The sequence below is a fragment of the Astyanax mexicanus genome, chromosome 5 (genome assembly GCF_023375975.1).
Source record: "Astyanax mexicanus isolate ESR-SI-001 chromosome 5, AstMex3_surface, whole genome shotgun sequence".
NCBI classification, from domain to species: Eukaryota; Metazoa; Chordata; class Actinopteri; order Characiformes; family Acestrorhamphidae; genus Astyanax; species Astyanax mexicanus.
The window spans coordinates 29347870-29374207 of record NC_064412.1 but is presented as its reverse complement, the minus strand read 5'-3'; the positions used below and the strand labels follow the sequence as shown (position 1 = coordinate 29374207).

At 37.7% G+C, this 26338-nt stretch overlaps 2 protein-coding genes across 7 annotated transcripts in view; both read left to right on the top strand.

The window, feature by feature from the left end:
- The first annotated feature begins 1722 nt into the window (after positions 1-1722).
- On the top strand, positions 1723-7631 carry si:dkey-45d16.4 (scaffold attachment factor B1). 3 transcript variants are annotated; one of them, XM_007252146.4, is made up of 4 exons: positions 1723-1831; positions 4121-4385; positions 4589-4782; positions 5604-7631. In XM_007252146.4, the coding sequence occupies exons 1-4, from the start codon at positions 1798-1800 to the stop codon at positions 5942-5944; spliced, it is 834 nt and encodes a 277-aa protein (XP_007252208.1). In that variant the 5' UTR covers positions 1723-1797; the 3' UTR covers positions 5945-7631. The 3 variants fall into 3 exon arrangements, with proteins under 3 accessions (XP_007252208.1, XP_007252207.1, XP_007252209.1); XM_007252145.4 differs by having other exon boundaries at positions 4589-4800; XM_007252147.4 differs by lacking the exon at positions 1723-1831 and adding an exon at positions 2738-3161 and having other exon boundaries at positions 4589-4800.
- A 1083-nt stretch (positions 7632-8714) lies between these two features.
- LOC103025091 (phosphoribosyl pyrophosphate synthase-associated protein 1) overlaps positions 8715-26338 on the top strand; it is a 36629-nt gene continuing 19005 nt past the window's right edge. Inside the window, exons 1-4 of one of the 4 annotated variants that reach the window (XM_007252150.4) lie at positions 8715-8913; positions 9730-9836; positions 20722-20774; positions 21485-21551. In XM_007252150.4, the coding sequence (XP_007252212.1) occupies positions 9754-9836; positions 20722-20774; positions 21485-21551 (203 nt within the window). In that variant the 5' untranslated portion in view covers positions 8715-8913; positions 9730-9753. Of the gene's footprint in view, positions 9837-20721; positions 20775-21484; positions 21552-25644; positions 25889-26338 lie in introns of those variants that run through there. The other 3 variants (XM_049479280.1, XM_007252149.4, XM_049479282.1) reach the window with 3 other exon arrangements.

The window sequence follows — 26338 nt, the reverse complement described above, 5'->3', positions numbered from 1 at the left end:
AAACATATTCCGGTTCTGGTTTTGTACGATTTCTACGATTTGATTTCACCATTCGTTGAACTGATTGCCGATCACATTAATTTAAGATTTTTTTCCACACACATTCCTTTCTCAAAAATGATATTTCCCCGCTGTCCGTTCACTTTTTAATAATGTGTTGGACAATTCTTAACCAGATTTTAGTAGTTTATGCAATCTCCTTAGATTTTGTCTCTGCTTGATGCATGCCAATGTTTTGAACCTTCTGAAACAGATTTACATCTTTTTCACAACCCCAGGATCACAGTGTCTTTCCACATGGTTGTTTAATAAAGTTTAGCTACTCACTGCATTAGTTTGGGTTATGTAAATTGCTGCCAGCTGAAACATAATTAGCCATTCAGTAATTATCCAATGGAAGGCACTTACCTAATTGTTTAGTTCAATCCAGGTGGTGACCTCTTTTTTAGCCAGGCATATATACCAAAATTGTTAATCAAAAGTATATAACATAATTATAATGGCTAGAGCCTCTGAGCAGCCAACACAATAAAACCAAAATTAATTTTCCCATCAAAACAGCTGTGACCGGTCTGAGATTTGATCTTCACAATATAACTGAGAGTGTACTGTGGTATCTGAACACCTGCAGACGTAAGCAGCAGATACTTTAAATCCTGTCAGATGTGAAGAAGTGTCTCCTTTTATCATATCTGTCCTTTATTTGAGCACTTTTAATTGATCTTCATTTGAATGATCCGATATCGATTTATATAAACCTGAGATCAATTCTTAGAATTAGCCCATTTTCCCCGCATATGCTAGAAGGAATAACTGTAGATTAACCTGTAACTGAGTGATTTAATGTGTAAATAGTGGAATTATGATCATGTTCTCCATGAAGCGCTCTTACTAATTTTGATTATTTTGTCCCCAGAAATGAATGCTATTACCGGCTGGGGAAGAGGCTCTTATAACGGGAGAGATGAATTTTTCCTTTAAATTAAATAAATGTTTTCTCTCTTAACATTATTCATTTAGCTTCTTGTCTTTTTTATTGTCACTATAATTACTGTAGTATCACATCTGAACTATTGGGTCTGGGTAAATTTCACACTTTTATTTGCAAAAAAATAAGAAATGTATGAAGCATGTTTTGTTTTTGTTTTATGTAACTAAAATAAAAGCTTTTATGTTGAAAACGACGGCTTCCGAAGCTTTGTTAATATTCTGGAACCACATTATATGTAAACATTTGAGTAAAGTGACCATTCAAACCCAATAATTTTTTAAAGTTTAAGTATTCCTTGAATAATTACAAAGATTCATAATCAAACTACAACTATTATTGTAAATGAAATTTCCCTAAATTAATCGATATTGAGTTGAATTGGGACCATGTGAATTGGAATCAAATTGAATTGGGAAATCGGTGGTGATACCCACCCCTAGTAGACCTGTAGATGTTAAGGAAATTTCCTTTGGAAGTCTCTCAGATTCTTGTCCTTTTGTACCTTGAGTCTAACATATAATTTCCAAGAACTGCCTGTTCACTTGCTGTCTACTCCCTTCAGTGGTTTTGGTCACTGTATTATAGTTAGCTCTGTTATAGAGAGCGGGGTCGTGCAGCAGCGGTTTATTTTAGGCCGGTCCTCTGCTGCCCTCTGCCGGCCGAAGCGCTGCACTTCCCTCCCGTTTTTTTTTACACGAGAAGTTGAGTTACACGTCAGAGCGGGAGCCTGTAACCTGTGAGCCGGACGTGTACGGTGACCTCAGCGGTTTATGTGTATCAGCTGACCGTCGGAGGGCGGAAAGACGATGGAACGTGTGGCGGAGATGCCGAGCGGAGACGGTAAGAGAGACGGTCTGAGACAGACTAACCGGCCGGGTGAGCGCGAGGCGCGCGAGCTGACGGAAAAACACCGGGCTCGCGCTGCGCAGTAACGCCTCGCGAGACTCCGGTGGCGCTGCTGCTCAAGCGTGTACCATATTCTTAGCGCGTAGCTTCTATATAATCCTCCGGATTTATTTCCCACCCGTATTCAGACGAGCCCCGCCCTCTTGAGCGGCGATTGGCTGGAGCGGTCCCGCGTCTACTCAGAATTCAGAATCGGCGAGTTAGTCCCGCCTCTCCTACTCTGTGATTGGCTAGGCGTATCCGACCAGCTGCGCTTAGAGAGAATTGTTTTACGAAGAATTATAGATAGAAAGCAAAAAAGAAAAGAATAATACACAAATAAATATATATTAATTACATATTTCATATATTATATTAAATATATATTGTTTTTTATGCTTTTATGTGACAAAACACTACATTTTTTTATTAATTTCCAGAATATACTCCTGCAATTTTCAAACAGAAACAAAGAAACAGAAAAATGTAAACTTTTGTCTATTTTGTAAACAACGATTTTGTATAAAATAACTCTGATTTTGTTAATTAATAATATAACAAAATAATATTTTAACATAAAAATAATGCCCCTTCAATGAATGTGCCCCTAAGCTAAAAAAAATCAGTATAAGAACAATTATATATATATATATACGTATATATATATATATATATATATATATATATATATATATATATATATATATACGTATATATATATTTTTTATTTTTTTTACTGATTTTAACATATATTAGCATATTTTTTATCGTTAAAATTTTACAACAATATTTCTGTGAGTGTTTATTATTAATTTAACACTAATATTTGTATTATTAGTAACACTAATTGGTATATGCTGTTAGCTATTACTGTAGCTATATGTTAATATTAATATATGTCAATATATTAAAGAAATTAACGTTAAACGTTAAACATGAGAGATCGGACCGCGGAGCAGCGCGCGTGGGGGCGGGGCGTGTCTGAAAGCGGGTGGGATTGAAACTCCGCGGTGCAGAAGTGAACACTTGTGTAACGTCACTTCCCGGATGGATGAGAGAAGGTGCTGAGAGCAGGCTGATGATGGTGATGGTGATGATGATGGAGATGGTGAGCAGGGATGTTGGGGGAGATTTCTGGGCGAACAGCTGATCTGCGGATGATCTGAGAGGCTCCCATTTCTCCAGAATGCAGCAGTACTGGTCGGTCTGGTTCTCAGTAGTGAGCTCATGACCCTCACTGTGATCAGGGGGGTGTTTTGCTGCAGCTGCTCTGACCCACTCTGAGGTTTGTGTATTGTTTTATACTGCTTTAGTCTGTCCGTGTGCTACACGTTATTAATCTCCAGCAGGTCCAGTTCAGTGCAGATGTTCTGTTTGTAACACATCTGGACAGGTGCTGAAATCCAGGTGTGTCTGATAATCAATTCTCTTCTGGAATCACAGAGCTGTTCTTTTGGTTGGTGTGTTTGTATGAGATCACACTGATATGTGTGTGAAATAATATTGATATGTTTGGTGTTTTTAGTGTCTGAGCTCAGGGTTCAGCTGTGTGCAAAAGTCTAAACTGGAAATATAACACTGATTTTATAACTGTCCTTCCTTCCCTCTTTCTTTTTTAATGCTTTCTTTCCTTTTCTGTCCACTCTCAGTTCTTTTATCTATCAATCTGCCATCTATTTTTTCTTTCTTTCTTTCTTTCTTTCTTTTTTTCTTCCTATTCATTCATTCTTTTTCTTTCACTCTACTCTTCTATAGCTTTTCTTAGTTCTTTCACTCATGTATCCATTCATCTTCACTTTTTCCTTCCTTCTTTTAATTCTCTTGTCCTTTATGTTTTTCTTTTCTCCTTTCATCCATATATCTGTAATTCTTTCTGTCTTTCTTTTTACTGTTTTACATAATTTCTTTTTTTAGCTACCATTCCATCCTTAACTCCATTCCATTCCTTCATTCTTATTGTCTTTTCTCGTTCTATGATTCTTTTTTTTCTCCTTTTTCCATTTTGTTGGTTCATTCATTCGTTTTTACTTCCTTGCGAACTTTCTTTTCTTTCTTCTCTATATTCATCCATTGTTCCTATCTTTTTTCTCCATTTTTTCATCAATCGATTGATCCACCCATTCCTCTGTCTTTCTTTCTTTCTTTCTTTCTTTCTTTCTTTATTTGTTTATTTTCTTGTTGGCTTATTTGTTAATTAGTTGGTTCCTTCATTCCTTCCTAACGTCTTTTCTTTCTTTTTTTTAGGGTTTAGCATGGCCGGACCCTCCACTGCTCCCCGGAAGCGGCAGGTGCGTTTTTCTGCTCGTCATGATATCCTGCTGCTCAGGGAGGTCATTGCTCAGAACCCCTTCACCTCTAAAGAATCGGGGCGTATCTGGGCTCGGGTCGGGGAGATCATCACTGCTGCTCTGCAGGACGAGAACTTTGAGGTGGACGGCCGCAGGTGCAGGGAGAGGACTATGCTGCTTCTGGACTATTATAAAAAACAGGACTTTCCCAGTCTGCGCAGGTTAGACTGATGGCAGTGTGTTTTGGCTTTGTTCCTTTTAGCTTAGCTTAGCACGAGATTTTCGGCCTTGTTATTGTTAAAAACTTTTACACATATTTTTTACACAGATTAAGCATTTATCCTGAGCGAAGTGGCATAATAACAGTACATAGCTGACTGTATGAATCATTCTGTAATTGACACACTGTGTGATTTGTGTTCAGATTCGGCACCGAGAGGCTCTACGCTCAGAAGGAGGACCTGCTCCATGAAGTTCTGGAGCTAGAGGCTGAGAAGAACCTGATAGCCAGCGGGGAAGGAAAATACCAGGATGACGAGCTGAAGAAGCGAGCGCTGGAAGAGTTAGCTCTGCCTGAGCAGGACAAACCCACCATGATCTCGACAGCACCAGCAACTGGTGAGGAGCCATCAAACAGTACGAATCTCTTTATTGTTTCCTTTTATATCCTGCTTTACACACTTTTGACATTAATCAGATGTAATAAATGTATTTTTCACATTTTAGATTTGTGTTTGCTGCATGTTTAAATAGCTCAAGAGTTAAAGAGATTTAAAATTTACTTTTTTTTTTCGCCCATTCTATAACCTGGTGTCTGATGGTTCATGACCCAATCAGTGACAGAAGCTGTTTATTTAAATACCAAACACCAGTGACTAGAAGACGCATTGGTACCAGGATGTTTCAGCAGACACCATGCCACCAGACTGTGGTCTATTACTTGTTGGACAATAGATGCTAGAAATTCCCTCGTTGCCCTGCCTTGCCATTTTGGAACATACTACAACCCCCCTTTGTCTGGAAAGTTGTCTGGTCTTAATGCTGCCCAATTCTCCCACTTTCAACATGGGTGCCATGTTTGAAGTGTAATAAAAGGGTTATAATAAATCATATTTGGAGTAAGTACTACCTAACCTAACAGTTAAAACAGAATGTTCAGCTTCACACTTCACAGATATATGTGCTGCTCTGGAAGTCAGAACCTTCTCGCTATATTTACTTTCTTGCCCCTGTGCCAGACAGCTCTGACCAATCAGAAGACACTATGTGCTCCTTTGGTTTATGTACGTGCATTTTGGTGCTCTCCAAAACTAAATAAATTCATTAACAGAGAAACAAACTAAAGGTGTGAAAATGCCCTTAATGCAATACCTAAAAAAAAAAAGCAAAAGACATAGTATGAGATGATAGTTTGATTGTACCCTCTATCTGCCCCGCAGTGTCTGGAGCACTGGAGCCAGACGATCAGGAGGACCTGGCCGAGCTGGCGGCACCCACAGCTAAGCGTCCATGCCAGTGCTGCTGCCAGACTTACTCAGAGATCCTGAGTTTCCTGGAGAAGCGCTCCGAGGCTGAGCAGCGCCTCCGTGAGGAGGAGATGGCGCTGCGCAGGGAGGAGCTGGAGATCCAGAGGAGTAAAATAGCTCTGGAGAGGGAACGACTCGGAGCTGAGAGGAAGGAGCGGGAACGGCGGTTTGAGCTGGAGAGCCAGGAAAGACAGGTCATCCTCGATCTGCTGAAAGAGAAGGTGCTGAAGAGCGAGAAGAACTCAGAAAGCTGACTCTTTCTGTCAGCTGGCATCACTCTTCATATAGACACTGTTCTAGATTGGTAGTACTTTAGGCTACAGCTCAGAATGATGAGTTGGACTACAATGATTTGGGCAACAACCCAAAGGATTCACAATGACTGGTTGTCTCAGCTCAATCAGAGACTTATATTTATACTTGTCTTATATTGGCAGTTATATGGTTTAGCAATGGGAACTACCAGTAGTGTCAACTTGTAACATATTGATCCCCAGAGCCTGTTAACAGCCTTAACAAAAGAGGTTCTGTGTAGTACTAAAAGTGTTTTTAAACTCATATTGATGGTGAAACCCTTTTTTGGTGCTTAATAGAGCCATTTTTTTGTTTGCCACCAATTTGAAAATATCTAACAAGACAAATTGCCATGACTTTATAAAGAATCATTGAGTTTACAAAGGAACCCTTGAAAAACCCTTATGTGTGTATACTAGAGCTGTGCATTGGCTAGAACTTGAGATGGGATACATATCACGATACAGAGGTTCCAAATAAATATTTTGTAATATTTTGCGACACTGTAAGCAAGGTGATTGTTTAAAACTGTTTAAATTTAAAGAAAAATCTCATAGTACAAAAGTCTTAGTTAAAAAGTTATTTTTAACGCAGTTATAACGGTGGGATCTAACGAAATGCACAACCCTGCTAACTAGTGGTTGGGGTTTAAACACAACAGTATGACACTTAATTGATACAGTATTGCCAAACAAAATATTGCAATACTTCAATATATCAATATATTATTACACAGTCAACGTCTCAGAATGCTGACCTTACTGATCACCCTGTAACATCTGTCCTCCAGTAGTGTCCTTGATCTGGTCTACACACAATACTCACAATACTAACTGTCATCTGGTAATATTCTTCTCCTATATACTGTTCGTCATTGTTGTTTTACATTTTAAATGCTGATTTATCTTATCAACTGGCAACATCCCCCACATAGACATAACTTAGTTTCCCTAATAAAAAGTCAACACCGAACTCACGCTAGTTTGTAATTTCATCCACCTCTGAAACTTCTTCTTCTGGAGCCTGTTGTGTTTCCAGACTGAGGCCAGAGGTCCATCCATCGACCCATCCTCTTATCTGCTTCGTTCTGGCCAGGGTCACAGTATGTCTGGAGCCTCTGTGGAATCATTGTACCTGAGCCAGGAAATTTGGTTGAGGAAGGTGCCATGACATCACAGCTGTATTTTATCAATTAGCTTGGAGGTCATGATTTAGTAAATTAAGTTTGCCTAGAAGATGGCTGTAGATATAAGGTTTACCCCATTTATCCTAGAAGATTCAGAGGACAGTATATAGAGTGTACATTATGCGCAGTATATATAAAATATAGATGCTCTGTCTGAAATGATACCACGTTTGCTGTGAACTGAGGTAGAATGTAGCTGATTTTGAGTTCATTCATGTCTTATTTACTGTATACTGCCAATTTGGCTCTGTACATGTTGCACTTACAGGTTTTCAGTGACTAACCTATTTAAAAAAAAAAAGAAAAAGAAAGTATGAAAATAATAACCCAGCACTTTCATTTATGTAAGTTATTTTTTTACCTGATGAAAAATCAAATGTGTTACTACTGAAATGGATTGTGAGTCATTTAGATTGTACAGCTTTATATTGTAAATAAAATTCCATATAATTATTGAAAAAGACTCTCTCAATATTTTGTGTATGTATTTTTATGCATTTTGAGATCACATTATAAAAATATTTACCACCATAATCAGTCAACTCAACCAGGCAGCACTAAATATAAAAAATATATAGAAATAAATAAATAAAATAAAGTACCCCCACACACATACACATAAATAAAAACTGTATATGAATATACAAAAAGTACTTTAGTGAAGGTTAACATTACACACACATACAGCTCTGGAAAAAAAAGAGAGCACTTAAAAATTATGAGTTTCTTTGATTTTACCAAATTAAAAAACTCTGGAATATAATCAAGAGGAAGATGGATGATCACTAGCCATCAAACCAAGCTGAACTGCTTAGAAAAAGTTTTCCAAAAGCAGTGTGTAAGACTGGTGGAGGAGAACATGCCAAGATGCATGAAAACTAGGGTTATTCCAATATTGATTTCTGAACTCTGTCTTTTCATTATTTAAGGGTCTCAATGCTCTGCATCTTTTTGTTATTTCAGCCATTTCTCATTTTCTGCAAATAAATACTCTAAATGACAATATTTTTGGGGGAATTTGGGAGAAATGGTGTTTGTAAAAAACAATGTTCATTTTACTTAAACTTTAACATATACTTATAAATAGCAAGATTCAGAAACTGATGTGGTCTCTTTTATGTCTGTATTACACATAATGAGTTTTTAGTCACAGTAAATGCTGAAATCTGTTTGTATGAATATAAACAGCTATGTTGTGGATACAAAAGCCATGTTATATTGCTATTAACCCTTTATATTTAGAACGTTATTTAAAACACCATCTCCTTCATACACAATAATAATGCGGGATTTAAGATATGGTCCTAGACAAGCCTCTACAAACAGTGTCAACTTTAACCGCTGAGAATTGGAACGCGGCATTAATATGGCTGCCTCACTCCGCAGTGCACTGGTGCTCAAATAAGCAATCCACGGTTAGGAACACAGCCCTGAAGTTACACAAGACTGAGCTGATTGGATTAAAAGCCCCAGAGCGCCGCCCCTTTTCCTTCACTGCGCTGGATTTCATTGGCCAGGGCGAACGTCAGTCGCGTATCTGGGCCGTCCAATGAGCAAACTCGTGGCGTGTTTTCTCTCTTTTCCAACCGCATTGCAACCAAGTTTGCAGTGATACAAATCCATCCAGCTTTACGGGACACTTTGCGCTCCGGTCTTGTTTACGAGTTTCGTAATCGGATAGTATTTTGTTTCGGCTCGGAGTCTCGGAGAGGAAGAGAGGTCCAGATCGGTTTGCAGCTGCAGGTTCTGGTCTATTCCTTTCTTTCCTTCTTCTGGAGACCATTCCCTGTCCTGCTGAGTTAACGTTACATGTCTGTGGCTTTATATGGTCATAAGTGATTATTTTCTTTGGTAAACCTGTTTAGACTACGAGGATAATCCTGTTTGTGGTGAATGAGCAGCAGAAAGACCTGGGCTTGCTCTGAAAGCAGGAGAGAGAGAGAGAGATAGAGAGAGAGAGAGAAGAGGAGCTGCTAGATTTTAGTGGACTTCTGTGAGGGCTTAGCTTAACTAGTTACAGTCAGTCATCATCCAGGGCACTGAGTAGCTAACGTTAGATTAGGTTAACCAAGGTTAGCTAGCTTAGTTTAACTAGCTAAGCTAGTTTATATGTTGGAGTGTGTTTAGGTTAATATATTTTCCTTGTTTTCCTCTCATTTTTAATTCTGTTGTGTCATGGGACATTTTTTCTGACTAGTTTGGGTAGTTAACCTAAGTTAGTGGATTTAAATTCCACCATATAGCCAACAAGGTTATCTATGTTAACTCTTTATCACATCAAGTTTTTACATAACGTTAGCTAGCTAACGCTAAGTAAGCTAGTGCAGTTCTAGTTTTCTACACTTTCACAAGTTTGCCCCCAAACGTAGCTAGGTTAACCACATTTCCACTTGGACTAAAGTCATTTGTATCACTGCACATTTGTTTTTGCTTCTTTGCGGCCTCCCAAAAAACAATTTTACTAAATTTAAGTAAGAAAACACCCAGTTCTGTCTAAAAATGCCCAAAAATCGAGCTGGCCCTCACAAGTTTTCTCTGTCTCACCCTCAAACACCCAAGCTCTCCTATGGTTATAAGTCCAAAATGAATGTGGGGAGAAGTGGCTACCGGGTCTTTTCTGCGAACTCCACACCAGCTGGCTCTGAACTCGCCAAGCAGATCACTGAGTAAGTGCTAACTAAACTCTTTTGTATTAATTTTTTGTGGATATAAATTATAGTATAGTTTAAATTGTAGTATATTGATTTTTTATCGTATTAAAATATATATATACAGCTCTGGAAAAAAAAGTTTGAGACCATTTCAGTTTCTGAATCAGTTTCTCTGATTTTGCTATTTATAGGTAACGTTATATGTTTGAGTAAAATGAACATTCTATTTTTTTGCAGAAAATAAGAAATGGTCAAATTAACGAAAACACATTCATTTTCATGAAGTTTTAGAGTTTAGAAATCAATATTTGTTGCAATAATCCTGGTTTTTAATCACAGTTTTAATGCATCCTGGCATGTTCTCCTCCACCAGTCTTACACTCCTGGTGCAAAAATTCAAGCATTTTAGCTTGGTTTGATTGTTTGTGATCATCCACCTTCCTCTTGATATTATTCCAGAGGTTTTCAATTTGGTAAAATCAAAGAAACTCATAAATTATAGGTGGTCTCATTTTTTCCAGAGCTGTATGTATGTATTTTATTGTATAGAAAATATGCTTATTGAAACATCATGGATGTCATTAATGTTTTAAGAACACATTATACACAAGATACGGTAAAAAGTCATGTTGAATTGGATAATGTGTGGCAAAAAAAAAGAATGCTGTATGAGAGAGTTTTTAATTAGCAGTTTTTAAGAATCTTGTCCGCATGTCAAACATTGCGGAAAATGGGCAACTGTGAATCTTGAACATGTCTTTAAATAATGTGATGTAATAAAAGAAACGGGACGAATGTTGGCTAAACCACCCGAAAGATATAGTTTAGAATTTGGTGTTTAAAAACTCCAGCAGCACTGCTATGTCTAATCCACTCAGGCTAACACAACAAACATCACCATGTCAGTGCGGTAATGGCAATTTGGGGTCCTAAGAATCGAAGAACAGGGTGAAAAAATAATAATAATTATTAAAATATCAAGAGAAACAGAAGGACTATCGCCTGTTATTATAAAAATACAAAGTGCTCCTATATGTTCAGCAGAGCTAAGACTAAATGCATAATTTATATAGAAACAAGGTTATAATGTTGTGTTTGGTCTGTTGTATATCAGTTTTAAAAGCACAGAAATGGTCTGTTTAATTGTAAGATATAAAAAGAGGTTATACAAGTGAATTATAGCTGTAGTTTTACCTAGAAAGAAATGCATACATTAGCAAAATAAAAACGAAAAACAAATACTGGATAAAGCACCCAGAAGAAATATAGTTTATAATTTGACCTATATCATGTTTATTTTTGTTTGATTTGGTGTAAAATATGCACAAAGTTAAAGTGCAGTTAATAACTACAAAAAATAGCCTTTATTTGAGGTCATCAATACAAAGTAATAACATATTTCTATCTATTCAGCCCACAGCAGTTTATCTCTACACTATACACTGATGTTATACATATTGTAGCAGCTCACCCTGCTTTTTAAATGTAGCACAGTACCGGGCAGCCAATCAGAACAGAGGTTGTTTACATATATCAGTCTTAAACAACTATAACATTTAATTATATTCAGGAATATTCTACTGCAACAATAATGGTAATGTTTATTTCATGTAAGTATAACAATTTGAAGCATTCTGTAGAAGCAAACAAATCTGTAAATCTTTGTCCATGTTGTTAGCAAAATTAACTTACCAAAAGTTAGTATAAAAATATTAATAATGTACTAAAATTCTACTTTTAAATAAAACTGCAAACTCAATTACCTGTAAATAGCAGATAGCTTTTAGGACAGAAAATTTTTTCATCCATCCAACAACTGTTCATCCACACTTTTAAAAAAGGTGCTAGAAGAACTATTTTTAATAAGTCACTAAGAAATAGACATGATCAGGTTTTAAAGCACCTATGGTTTATATAGTGTAGAATATGGGCTCTATTAAAGTAAATATGACATGGGTTCTTTGCACAACTCCATAGAAGAAGTAATGCAAATAGATGATATTTTTTTTTTATAGATTGGCATGTGATTTTAAAGAATTTGTTAAAACTTTATGAAAAATATTAGTATGGAAAAGTTCTATTAGCTTATGTATCAGTCTTACAAAAAATGGTTCTCTATAACTTCTCTGTGACAGTTAATAATTATATTTAGTCATAACAGAATGGTTAAATGTAAACAAAGTGATTCAGAATGGTTTTGGTTTGAAACACATTGTTCCAGACAAACCTGCTTAGTCAGAATTTTTGCCTAAGACTGTTTTACCATAGTTTTGAGGATTTTTTTTTTTTGCACAGTGGAGTAGTATGTATGAGGTGTTTAAAGGCATGATACTCCCAAAACAAATGATCTGTTTATCACACTATTTTACACCAAAGCTACTGTGTATAAGTTTCTCTTACCTGTTGAATTATGCAGAAAATTCAGGCCTGAGCGACTCAGTTTTAACAATGCAGTTTAAAACACAAAGGTGTGGCACCCTAGACAAACTGGGGCTGGCTTTAAACAACTGGCTTATTATTCATTTATGACTCAAGCCTTTTGATATATTATTGGGCTACTACTATAAAGTATTTACTTCTAAGTTATTGAAATCATGTGTTTTAATAATGATATGTATTTATAAGATCAAAAACAGCCTGTTTTATTGTTTTTGTCACAAAACCTAGTGTATTCAAATACTATAGCCACCTTTTCAGCTTACAATGGTTTAGTCTGGCCCATTCACACAAAAGTTGTGAGGAGTATTTTTCCAGGTCAGACTGCCTTTAGAATAAGCTACAATGCAGGTCAGCCAGTCGGAGCAGAGGCCATTTATGTACAGTAATCCATCATAACATTATGACCAGATGTCATCTACACTGGTCACTGATATATGAACAGTTTGTTCTATAGTTCTATAATACAGACTGTAGTCTTGTATTTGTTTCTCTGCATCCTTTATTATCCTTCTTTTATCCTGTTCATCAATGGTACGTATATTTTCCCTATCATGCTATAACCTTTGAACAACTTTACTCTGTCTGGACATATAAAACCAAGTGTATGCCACATATATGTGCTGAAGGGGCAATAAAGCCCCAACAACCCCCCATGACATAGCAGGCATTATTTGAGTGATTGATCATCACTCAAGCCTCACTCAAGCATCTGTACAAACAGCAATTTTTAAACACCTCAGTGTCCTTGCTGGACTAAGAACAGTGCACCAACAGCGTCCTGTAGCCGCTGATGAAGAACAACGCAAACTGTGCAGTTGCTTCACCTACATTTAATCACAGACATGGCCTGTTTAATTTTAAGGACCTTTACCTTTAGAAAAGCTTGATGTTTCACTATTTGATTCTGGTCAGTAAATGTGGGTGAGGATATTTCTGGATCTGTGGTTCCTGAGGAGCAAAATAGATGCCCTAAATCCTGTCCCATTTCACGTTTTCAATTATTAGCCAAATAAATGAGTGAGCTGAAACCTGCAGAAATGTTGAGATACACAAATATGTTTCTGAAAGTTTGCCGAAGCTTTCCTGTAAGTGGGTCTTGGGGAGCTTACAGGCTGCATGCAGGGTGGCGAGTGCAGAGTAAATGCTAAGTGCAGTGGTAAACTGCTGCGTGCCTCGTCCATCACTGCCTCCAATCCTGTCAGCAAAGCCTGAAATGGAGGCTCCGCAGGAGTGGTGTTTATTTCCAGTCAGGCAGCTCCCATGCCCCACAGATTTCTCTGTTTTTTCCTGAGCGTACACACCTGATACAGCTCACCAAAGTCTGGGTAATTAGCTGATGAATTGAGTAAGGGGTGTTAGAGCAAGGGCAGCTGTATACGCTGCACCATAGGGGGCCCAACACTGGGATTGAATACAACAGCAGTACACAGTTGGGCTCTGACTGACCTGGGGGTGTTTCATCCACTCACGGCGACGAAACCGGTGCCTTTAGATGACGGCGTCCCTTTGCTAATGTGTCTGTACATGTATGTAAATTGAGCAAAAGGGAAAAATGTCTAGATTCAGCATATCTTACACTGTAGCTACACGTTAACAAGGGCTTAATGGAATTCAGGTCAGGTGACTGACCTGGCTTGGGTAGAATTTTTACTGAGAAATGGCTTTGCTTTGATTTGGAAATGGGTTTGTGATCGTTGTCCTGGACTGTCCAATAAGTTTGAGGAGTTCGATTTCTCTATACGCTAAGGCCTTAACCAATAGTTATTGTTATTGCAATTAGATTTTTCTTTTTTTTTTTTTTTTTACGATAAACACATAAATTAAATGTTATATTCTTGTGAATATCAGCAAACTTTAACTGTATAACCCACATGCAGCAACTGTGGTTCTTTAAGAGTTCTTAATGCTGCAGACTGTACTCTTGTGACTCAAAAAGGCTGGAGGTAGAGCAAGGCAGAGGTCTTTTTTTATACTTTTTAGCTTGAGTGCAGCCAAGCCAAGAACCTTAAATCAATTCTTAACTTTAAATCTAAAAGTGGTATTGCATATTGCGTGTTTGTCAAACTTGGTACACCCATACTATACATCTCAGAATTTATTTTGCTATGTTTAATTCTCAGTTAAGGCAAGTGACCCAGTGTCTGTGAAAATCATGCTGGCCTAGGCAAAAAATAATTCTCCCACCACCATGTTTTATAGATGAGGTGCTATGCTTTCCACTCCTCCACACCTCTCATGCCCTTGCTCTGATATAAGTTCATCTTGAGCTCTTGCCCACAAGACCCATTTTAGATCTCTGCAGGCTCTGTAAATTACTTTTTAACAAAGTGTAAACTAGCAATCTCCTGACTGTTTTACAGCATTTAACACATTCTCGCCTCACACCTGTCTTCTGATATATCGGACAGGTGCATGGTGTCCCCCCCCCCCCCACCCCCCCCCCCGCCCCCCCTCTCTCTTTGTTATGATTATAATCCTTCTGTTATCTGATGTGGATCCCTTATATCTGATGTTATTACCATTCTGCTTCTCACTTTTCACTTTCCTAATCATTTTCTTAATCAAAAGCTCTTGATTTTGGTAAGACTAATGATTTTATATGTAACTGTATATATTCACATAATATACATATATTTAAAATTGTGTGCCAATAAAATGGCTTCCACTAGTAAAGATGATGATGACAATAATAATATGATATTCTTAATATTGACATTTATTATTGAATCATGATGAGCCCACAGATTTTAGCCTCAGAAACTGCCTCCCTACAGAGCAGTCAGCACGGCCTGGTCCAACTGTCAGCACTGTTTAATATTGCGCTGGAACACGCACACAGCAAAAACACACAGCACAAAGCAGCCAATGATCTTATTTAATATCCAGCTCCTCTCTGAGCTTACGGGAAAGATCAGAGGAAGACGTTGAGCAGAACAGCAGTAGAAAGCTCAGGCCTGCTGGTGTGGAGGTCACCTTCATATTCAGATGAATGGAACTGTACAGATCAAAGAGGGTTGCTGTTAGATCAGTGCTTGTTAAAGTCAACTCATATTACGTTGGCAGTTTGTGTCTTTGCTCATGTTAGATACAGTGCATCAGTTAAGAGAATCAATTCTGTTTTATATACATTTTATAGAAATATAATGGCTTTTACACAGTCTGAAATGTTCTCTGTGTATTTTTTTGTGCCAAAATCGGGCCTTATGTGTCAATAGGGTTCAACATTTTAGCAGTTTGTAGCAAAAAGAGAATTCACACTGTTCTCATTTCCCAATAAATATCTTCTAGAGACCGATTATCTGTCCAGTATCATTTATTTTACTTCAATTCTGAAAATATAAAGTGCATTATTAGTATCCTGACATATTGGATCATTGAGCTCTGTTACTATCTGGTGGTGACCTCAATTAAGGGTGTGCCATATCATATTGTGTATAATATATGCAATAATAGCTTTAAATAAAATTTTATATTCATTTTCACCCCTACTGTGCATTTAAGTCTGATGTACATACGTAAAATATATGTATATCTGTTGTTTAGTGCAGGCTGCAACAATTGTTATATCTTCGATATTAATGGGTGGAGCCATTAATTTTTATTTTTATTTTTTTTTTAATAATTAATTCAAAACATGATGGTTTTTCCATGGAGTTTTCACGTACATTGATTTACATATAATAAATGTATATATGGATTTGTATATACTATAATCAACACCTGTCGAGGTTTCACATGAAGGGGTTCATGCTAACAAAGTTGGAGCAACTCCAGCCTGTAAATGAGAAAGATAGATGGTGAAATTAGCAGCTGTTTTGTGAAAAATGTCACTTGTTTGGAGATATTTTTGTCTGGAAAGGGCAAAAAGCAACACCGTTGTATTGTGTGTAAAGCCAGCCTACGGAGGGGTGGAGGTACGGCTGGCATGTAATTTGCCTAATCAAGTACCTGCAGAGACTTTACCTGAGGGAACCACTATTTCATGCCTTCTATAAACAAACTAAACTTCAGGAGACAACTAAAGAATAAAGGGATTACAGGGAAATAGCTTGATGAACAGTTACTGGCATTTTGCTCTCAGGGTTTGTATGGTCATGAAAAACCTGGAAAAGTCATGGAATATAAAAGTAGCAAATTTCAGGACTGGATAAGTTTTAAAAAAATAAGTCATGGAATTTGCTTGGAGGCATAGAAAAGTAATGAAAAAAGTCATGGAAATGTATTGGTTAAAACGTGTATGAACTCTCTGTTCTTTGTATTTTTGTATATTTTTATTCATTCTATTTAGACATTAATTGTAATACTATATAAAAAAGAACTATTAAATAAGTAACAGAAAGAAAGAAATATGAAACATACATTTTAAGTTCAGACTGTTTTCATATGGTGCCACTTTTATTCTAAAGTTGTTTACACTGAAATGTCTGCGTGGGTTTAATTGCTGAAGTGGATTAAACCTGGTAGGCGTTACTTGATTTTTTTTTTTCTCCCCTTTTTCCTGCGTGTTATTTTTCTCTGTGGTATCTTCACATGCTGTTTTGGTGCCCCATGGCAAGGACTAAGTAAGCCAGGCCTGTATACTGCTGTATATCCTGGCTCCCCTTAGGGTTTGTCAACAGAGGGTCTTTTCAGTTGCGCTGACTGCTGATATTCTCTAAGCTTAGGGGTGGAGAGGTCAGTAGCAGAATGTTGCATTAAATGAAACAGGAGAAGAATGCCCTTATTTATGTCTGAGGAAAAGACTGCAGTGAAGTTTGTTTGGAATGAACAAGTTAAATATATGTGGTATGGGCTTCTGATGGCTTTTAACCACCAACAATGAGAAAAATGTAATGCCTACAGCAAAATGAGCCCAGATACTGATTCAATGAGGAGAACTTTAAGCAGAGATTTATTATATTTATTTATTAATTATGGCAGTACAAAGCACACACTTGCTGTGAATGCTTAAGGATTGCAAATATTGGATTATTATTTTTTTTTCTGATTGAAGCTACCATATCTACGGAGCTGAAGGGACATGGTGTATTTTTGTAACGTAAAAAAAAAAATAACTGGTGAGCACCACATATTAAGTGGTGAGGGACTTTCCCTGCTCTGTACATGGATTTACAGACTGCTACATTGTGCTGTGCACATACTCTGCAATTCTCCATCCCTTCATCATGGAAGTTCATCATGAGGTTTATGAATTTTTGGAGTCACAGCAGATGGCACAAGAAGAATTAAAACAAATTAAAGAGGATAAGGTTATCTGTTTAGACCGTTATCAAAACCATATTTATTTAGCTAGCCATTTGTGATGTAATGTAGGCTGCTTTTTCAAAGATATAGCTAGCTAACCTAACGCTAGCTAAGTTAGCTTAGCTTAGAAGACTTGCTTTCTGTTTAGCCTGTGTTCTGTACCTTCTGCCTTGTGCACTTCTAATAATAGTTATCTAGCTAACTAGCTAATAGGTTATTGTTAGCTTTAGACTTATAGCTACCTAACTAAAAAATTCCACACTGAAAACTTCCACCACTTAGTATTTGGCACTTACCACATTTTTACATAAAAAATACATCATGTCCCTTCAGGGGCTCTGTACATATCAATTGGATTGTTCACAGTAAATATATAAACATGCCATTTGCATCAATTAATTTTTGTTTTACTAATCAGCTATGTATCAGTATTCTAATTAGTGGATCTTGAGAGCTGATCAGTTTATATTCGGGAGGTTTACAGCAGCACTGTATGGCTTACTGGTCACCGGAAGCTGCAGTTCCTCATTTAACCACTACATGGATCTCCAGAGCTGTAGCACAGTTGCAGACACTAGCTAGTCAGCGCTCAGTCAGTCAGGGCTGTAGCAGCGTCTCTGGCTGGAGGCTCGGCCTAAGAATCTCTGGCTCAGTTCATATTTGTGGAATGTGTAGTTTAAACTCATAGAGGAAAGAGAATGAGGAACTTTAAACTTACTAACCAAATGGCTTTCATTTTGAGTAAAAGTGCTAACAAACACTGCTAGCCACACCAAGCAGCAACCGTTCAAAATAATGGAATTTTAGTGCTGGATAAGCAGCTCTTTTTGATTGTGTTTCTACTTAAAGCTCCACAGTGTTTTATCTACAGGGTGTTTACTCTCAGCTAAAGTTTCACACTGTTTTTATTGCCGTTGATTTGTAGTAACAATTAAAGTACGTTTTTTTTGTTGAGAAGTGATTCATAGCATATATTTTGTTAACATTTCATAATAAATGGACCAATAGAAATGCTTTAAAGTGATTTCATTTTTGACATGATTTATTCTCCCTTTTTTGTACAGTTGCGGTTTTAGAGATAAATGTGTTTTGTTGAGGAGAAATGATAAATATATTTTCATAAGTCCTAGCTGTAAATTCAGATATGTCTTTTTTTTTTTTTTTTTTTTTGCCAAATCACCATATTTCAGAAGTAATTTCAGATCATGGGTTATTTTTCTTTAAGAAATCACATACACGTCTGAATTAAGCTATAATTTATAAAGCTGTAATAATAGTCTTAATAGTACTATGCTACAATTTAAGCTACAAACAAACAGGACATTTTATTTTATGACTTTTCTATTTTAGTCATAGTGGGTCAGTATTTGTATTCTGGCATAGGTGATAAATCAGCCAGCCCTGGTGTGAACCTGAAGTGACTCTCTTAAACTCAGCTTCATGTTAAGAGGTTGGAATGTTCACCAGCCCTTCCCTGTCACTTATCATGAAACCTGAGACCTGGCAGGTGAAGTGTGTGTGTTTAAAGCAGTCCTCTTTGTCGCTCTACAGGGCGTGTAAGTGTTGATCATAAAGAATGGTTTTGATAAAAACACAAAAGCTGGCAGTGTAGCTGCCACAAAGCTTAATGTTTCTTCTGCACTGATTCCTACCAATCCTAATCTGTCCAGCTAAACAAGATCTGCTAACATATTGGAGCCAAATTAGTTTAGTAATGGTTAGGGTGTTATATAAGCATATATAGATGTATTAAAATGCAGTACTGCGTAAAATGTACCGTAAATTACCATCAGTCTGACAATTTAAAAAAAAAAAAAATCTTGGACTTGAGGACTTCACTTAGCTAGCATGATAGCTAATACTCTGTTCACCACAGAACGCACTCCGGTCTGATTGAAACTTCACTTTTAGATGAGAATGATAGAGCAACTTGTTGCACAGAATGCAGAAACTAGTGGGGTTTTTTTCCATGGTGTTTGTTTTTGTAGCTCACTTGCTAAGCTAGCTTATAGTACAGATACAGAGTATCAGCCAGCTCAGTACAGCTGTTTCGGACTAACTAACTTGAGTACTGATTAAAAACACATTCCTGAGAGTGTGAATCATTAGTTAGTTAGTTAGTTAGTTAGTTAGTTAACTAAACGATGATAGCTAACAGGCTAACTGCTAATATCACAACACAGACTGTGTTCCAGCTAAATGAGGCTCAAATTAAACATGTTTTGAAGATAAAGCTCAAAACCTGCGCAAACAGTCGGGTGATCTTAGGAAGGTACACCTTGCAGACTCCTTTGCCTAAACATACAATTAAGATTTTTCAGAGAGAGGCTCAAATTCAGAAAGTGCTCCCTATTTTGTGGCCATCCTAAATGCACATGAATGAATGAGCTGTTTCAGCAGCTAGACCCAGAGCAGAAATTTGCCATGTCATACATGCCATATTAATGAAGTACTGTCTTTATTTGGAGACGTGTTAATCTTTTAATACTTAAATGTAGGATATTACCATTATACCGCCTAACCCTAGGTCTGTACCCAAAATAGCAGTGCTGAAACCATAGTCCAGACCAAACAACCAAAAACTGATCACACCAAAAGAGGTGGTCTCTGTCTGAATCAGCTGAACCATGGTTTGGTTTATTTGCAGTGTGTGTAACCCTTTCTTAGAATATATATAAATATATATATAAACAGACTTTCAGACCAGTCACAGGAAACTTGCATGTCATGCAGCAATATGGATGTAACAGATTCTGCTTGCCTTGGCTGTATCTGCTGTAACTGTAGATTATGCCTTTTTTTTTTTTTACAGTATTTACATAAATAAAATGAATCCGAAAGTAAAAGTTACTCTCGTTCTGCTGTGTGATGCCTCCTGTTTTTTTATGATAATAAACCAAAAGTATAAACAAAAATATTTTCCTAATGGCGCCCATTTCCACCCACCTAAAAAATACTCGAACGCACGTCAATTCATACTTACGAACTCCAAACTCGTAAGTAGGAATTTCCAAGGAGTACCTGAAGGCAGCAGTTGAACTGACAACATTTTACAAGCCAATCAGTGTCAAGTATAGAGACGGGCATCACAGGTGATGACGACAAAATGTGGTCAGTTTCTGCAGTATGAAACGGAAACTGACTGAACTAAATACATACAATGTAACTGTGTGAAAATTGTCTGTTTATTCATGAGTACATGTTGTCTTTTACTCAGGCGTCTTGGTGTGGAGTTGGGAAAATCAGTGGTCTACCAGGAGTCAAACAGAGGTGAGTGTAGAGCTGCTGTCTTTTTTTTTTTTTTAAACATTTGCCTTGTTATTTGTAATTTTTTGCTGCCCACTTACTCAGTGTAGTTTTAGTGACTGGAGGTTTAGTAGTGGAGCTTATTACCTTTTGGAGCTTTTAGGTCCAAAGTACAATCCCTCACTGTGCTGCTGCAACAGACCCCCTTAACAGAACCCATACAGTGAACTCTCTCTCTGTGGCTGAATATTCGGGCCACAAAAGTGTCTTCAATAATAACTTAAATAATTTTAACATTATTACAGTAATCGCAACTTGAAAATACTACATCTCATCTAGTTTAAGTATCTATTTGTCAGGTTTGTAAGAAAAAGCGAGAGTGTGGGGACATTTTAAAGTTTTACATTTTAAATATTCATCAAAGGATTTTCATAGATCTCTCTTAGAAGAATAATTTAAACTGATCCACAAAACAGCACCAAAATGTTGCATTAGGAAAACATAAACAACACACTTTTAATTTATTTGTATTTTCAAGCCTGGATAGATCACTTACAGAAATAATGAATTTTATATTGATTATACTAATTTTTGTAAATAATAAATTCTGTGGCTTCCTAAAGCACCATAGACATCAGTAAACAGTGTTATAATTACTGAAGTGCAATAAATAATCCCCTGTATTACTTATTATTTTTATTAACACGACTAACATGGCTTTGTGTGTTTAACAGAGACCAGAGTGGATGTGAAGGAATCAGTGAGAGGACAGGACATATTCATCATTCAGACCATGCCCAGGTAAGATGACCACCATGCTCCATTGATTAATGGACTGTTAATGTGTGATATAATAAGAAGTTGGGGTATAAGGATTCATATTAGTATTTTACATACAGTAAGTTATGAAAGCAGAATTATTACATCTAAATTGGGCAGCAAGGGTTGTAGTTTGTGTTTTTTGTTTTTCTATGTATATTTAATTTACTAAAAAAAATATTTATTTTTTATGTATACAAGCCAGTCACTTCATCAAGACAGGTCCAATTTATCGAAATTACTTAAATAGTTTTTGCTGATGTACCGTATTTTTCGGACTATAAGGCGCACCGTATTATAAGACGCACTATCAAAGAACGCCTATTTTCTGCTATTTTTCCATACATAGGGCGCATCGCATTATAAGGCGCGTTAAGTGACACTAGAAAGGGTGCCTATATCAAAGTGAACAGGGGTGGCGCCATGTTTCCCTTCCCCCACCGGGGGTGGTCTCTTGCCGGTGGAGCGTCTCAGTATACAAATCTAGCTCTTTCAAAGTCAAACGAGTGCTGGATATTAATCTACACAGATTCCTCTCCTGAAAACTGTTTATTTGGGTGAGTAACGTGCTTCAGTTTATTTACAGTAAGCTTAGATTTCCAGATGTCCACTAAGGCTTGCTGCACCAGCGTTAGCATAGCTATCCGCTAGCGCGCTAGCTAGTCACCTAAACTAGTAAAGTTAACCCAAACTTAAACGACAGCGTTACACTGAGTAATCCTGCGTGTTCTGGTAAGACAGTGAGATATTAGCTAGCGATTCGTCCCCCGTAGCTTGTTTTAACACGGTAAACAAGCAGATTACAGGCTGATAAAACTCACCTCTGAGAGAGTTAGCGCTTAGCATCTAGCTAATGCTAGCCAGGCAAAGCAGCACAGACTTACAGGCCGATAACTCACCTCTGAACGGTGAACGCTTAGCGATTAGCATCTAACTCTAATAATACTGCTCCAGCAGTATTAAAAGTACTAAATTTAGAAAATACTGATCTCTGAACAGTGAAAAAGCTAGCTAGCTAAGCGGTTAGCATCTAGCTAATGCTATTGCTGCTCCAGCCTCGGAGCGGCACGGCTCTGCACGGAGTGTGTGTTTACTGCTCCTTACACCTGACGGGTAAAATTTAGATAATACTGATCTCTGAACAGTGAATAAGCTAGCTAGCTTAGCGGTTAGCATCTAGCTAATGCTATTGCTGCTCAGCCTCGGAGCTGCACGGCTCTGGACTCTGTATAGCACTGAAACTCTCTATAACGCTGCACGGAGTGTGTGTTTACTGCTCCTTACAACCTGACGAGTAAAATCCATACAAAAGGCGCACCGTATTATAAGACGCACTGTCAATTTTTGTGAAAATTAAAAGTTTTTAAGTGCGCCTTATAGTCCGAAAAATACAGTACATATTGCTCCTTGTTTTTACTATGTCTTTTCATTTATGTTGATTTAAAAAAAATAATTTTATTAAAATAATTTTTTATATTAAAATGTTATATTTAAGTGACTGTCTGAATATGTCTGAACTTGTATTAATGAAAAATGTATTGCTCTTTAAAAGGTTGTAATTTTATTATTATTCTATTGTATTATTCTTTTTTCAGCGGCATACAATGGCCTTCAAATTTTAATAATATTGTTTATACATTCTGGCATTATATGTCATCCAAAAATCATTCAGTGTTTATGCAGTACCAGTCAAAACTTTGGACATATTGTAAACTTATTATTGAAGTCATTCAGACTATGAAGGAGCACATAAGGAATTAATGTAGTAACTTAAAAGTGTTAAACAAACCAAAATACTTTGTGAAGCATTTAGGTGCTCTCATCTGGGGAGCTGTTAACTTGCAGTTTCTGAGGCTGATAACTGATTAATGTATTCTGTGCAACAGAGGAATCTTTTGATCTTCCTTTCCTGGGGCGGTCCTGATGAGAGCCAGTTTCATTATAACATTTTTGATGGTCTTTGTGACCGCACATGAGAATACTTATTTTCAGTACATTTTGTTTTTATTGACGGACCTTCATTTCTTAAAGTATTTTTTCTTTACTTGGTTAAGTTTGTTCTTGACAAAATATGGATTAGAACGCTTCTCACTGTATAACAACTCTACTTTTTTACAACACAACTGATTCATCTCAAACACATAAAATGTGAGTAATTAACTCTTGACAAGTTAAGCACAGCTGTTAACTGAAAGCTATTCCAGGTGACTCTACCTCATAAGGCTGACTGAGAAAATGCCAGGATGTGCAAAGCTGTCATCTAAGCCTAATTTTAAGAATCTAAAATGTAAAAAAATATATTTTTCTTTATAGTTTGGATGAATTTAGTATTAAATCACAATGGTTCTACAGGCCTACTTTTCATTCTTTACACAACAAACATTTCTTATTTTTTTGGTATTATTCTAGTTATTTGGGAGTCAATAAACAGGGCTAGTCTGTAAAATATTTTAGATGATCATGTGACGCCATACAATTTAATGTGATAACTTTGCTTATTCTTTTTATATAGTACACAGAGTAGAACACACATTAATATATGTAATATCAATTTCTTTCTTTTTTATGTATAGATACACTAACTGCCAGCATGAACTTGTTTGTGTTTGCTGGAGAATTTTTATTTTTTTTTTTGTATTAAGGGCTTTGCAGTGTGAGTAGAGGCTTAGCACCTTACCAAGGCATTGACCTCATTACAGAGGATCTCTTCGGCCTACATAGCAGCAGGTCGGTCTTGATTTCCTTGCAGTTATATAATCCCTTTAATATAGAGGGAGGTGAGAGATGATTACACAAAACAAGTCTGTTAGTTTGTAGTGGTGACTCGTGTCCCTGTGAAGGCATGGTAGAAATGGGCAGGGCTCTCAAAGTTAATGCCAGTTATGTTTATTAGGTTCCTCTATATTTAACTGTTGTTTGTTTTTGAGCACCATTTAAATAGATTTGCAGTTCAGTAAAACACAAAAAAATAAAAAATGTGTTTAAAATATGGACGTTGTCTTTCACAATCAAATTTGATCTGGAATTATTATCCTGTCCATGCTACAAAACAAATATACCATATTTTTTTCACTATGAGGCGCATTGGATTATAAGGTAAGATCAATGAACGTATATTTTCTGGACCTTAAGGCGCACCAAATTATAAGGCACATTAAGCGACACTAGTGAGCAAGGGAGTCTCCATGTCTCCCTTCAAATGAGCTCTGGATGTTAATCTACACAGTTCTCTCCTGAAAACCATTTATTTGGGTGAGTAATGAGCTTTCGTTTATTTACAGTAAGCTTAGATGTCCAGTATTTTGTCCATCTGGGAGCACTAGCCACGGTAGCCAGCCGCGGTTGGCAGCGCTAGCAAGCTCCGGTTAGCAGCGCTAGCCAGCTCCGGTTAGCAGCGCTAGCCAGCCCTGGTTAGTAGCGCTAGCCAGCTCCGGTTAGCAGCGCTAGCCAGCTCCGGTTAGCAGCGCTAGCCAGCTCCGGTTAGCAGCGCTAGCCAGCTCCGGTTAGCAGCGCTAGCCAGCTCCGGTTAGCAGCGCTAGCCAGCCCCGGTTAGCAGCGCTAGCCAGCCCCGGTTAGCAGCGCTAGCCAGCCCCGGTTGGCAGCGCTAGCCAGCCCCGGTTGGCAGCGCTAGCCAGCCCCGGTTGGCAGCGCTAGCCAGCTCCGGTTGGCAGCGCTAGCCAGCTCCGGTTGGCAGCGCTAGCCAGCTCCGGTTGGCAGCGCTAGCCAGCTCCGGTTGGCAGCGCTAGCCAGCTCCGGTTGGCAGCGCTAGCTAGCTCCTGTTAGCAGCGCTAGCCAGCTCCGGTTAGCAGCGCTAACAGCCGCGGTTAGCAGCACTAGCCAGCCGCGGTTAGCAGCGCCAGTCAGCCGCAGTTAGCAGCTCTAGCCAGCTCTAGTTAGTGGCACTAGCCAGGCCTGTTTAGCTGTGCTAGCCAGCCACAGTTAGCCTGCCTACTCAGCCCCAGTTAGCAGCATAGCCGGCTGTGGTTAGCACTGCTAACTCCCTTATACTCTAAAATTTATTGGAGTAGCTTTACTGCTCCTTACAATATGACCAATAGAATTCACTGAATTATAAGGCGCACAGACTATTTTTGGGAAAATAAAAGGATTTTAAGTGCACCTTTATAGTCCGAAAAATACGGTAACCGTTTGTTATTCAAACCCCTCAGTAACCCTACATGTGACCTTCAGTGTTTTAATAATGGTAAATAGTGCCAAATCTGAACAAGGAAAATGTCTTTTTCTGCATGTGTGTGTGTCCGAGTCACACACACTCAGAATCATGACATTGTGTGTGAAAACAGAGTGCAGTTTGCAAGGTGAGTGTAAAATGAGATGGTCATACAAGTAGCCCCTTATCACTGAGCTGTTACCTATCCATGAGTATCAGCTGTAGTATCAACTCCCCATTTAATCCGCTCAATATTAAACAGTGATTTGATACTACAGCTGATGTTGGGTTGGTACTGATCTGATTGTGTTTCTGAGGCTTTCGTTTTTTTATATGGTTTTGAATACCATATGACGTTCCCTGAAATACTCAAACACTGTATTTAGAAGTAGTTTAGTCCAATTAAATAGAATTATGATGACAAAGGCATAATTCTAGTGGGGGTGACCTGTGGTTAAAACTGCAGGCTAGCTTTTAAAAGGCACTTAGCCATTAGCGGGGGTGTCTCTGTGTGGGTCTTCTGCAGGCATTTAAGAGAATTACTGAGAGTTGATAGCATTAACCCTCAAAGCACTGTTTCTCTTTTATGTAATGTCAG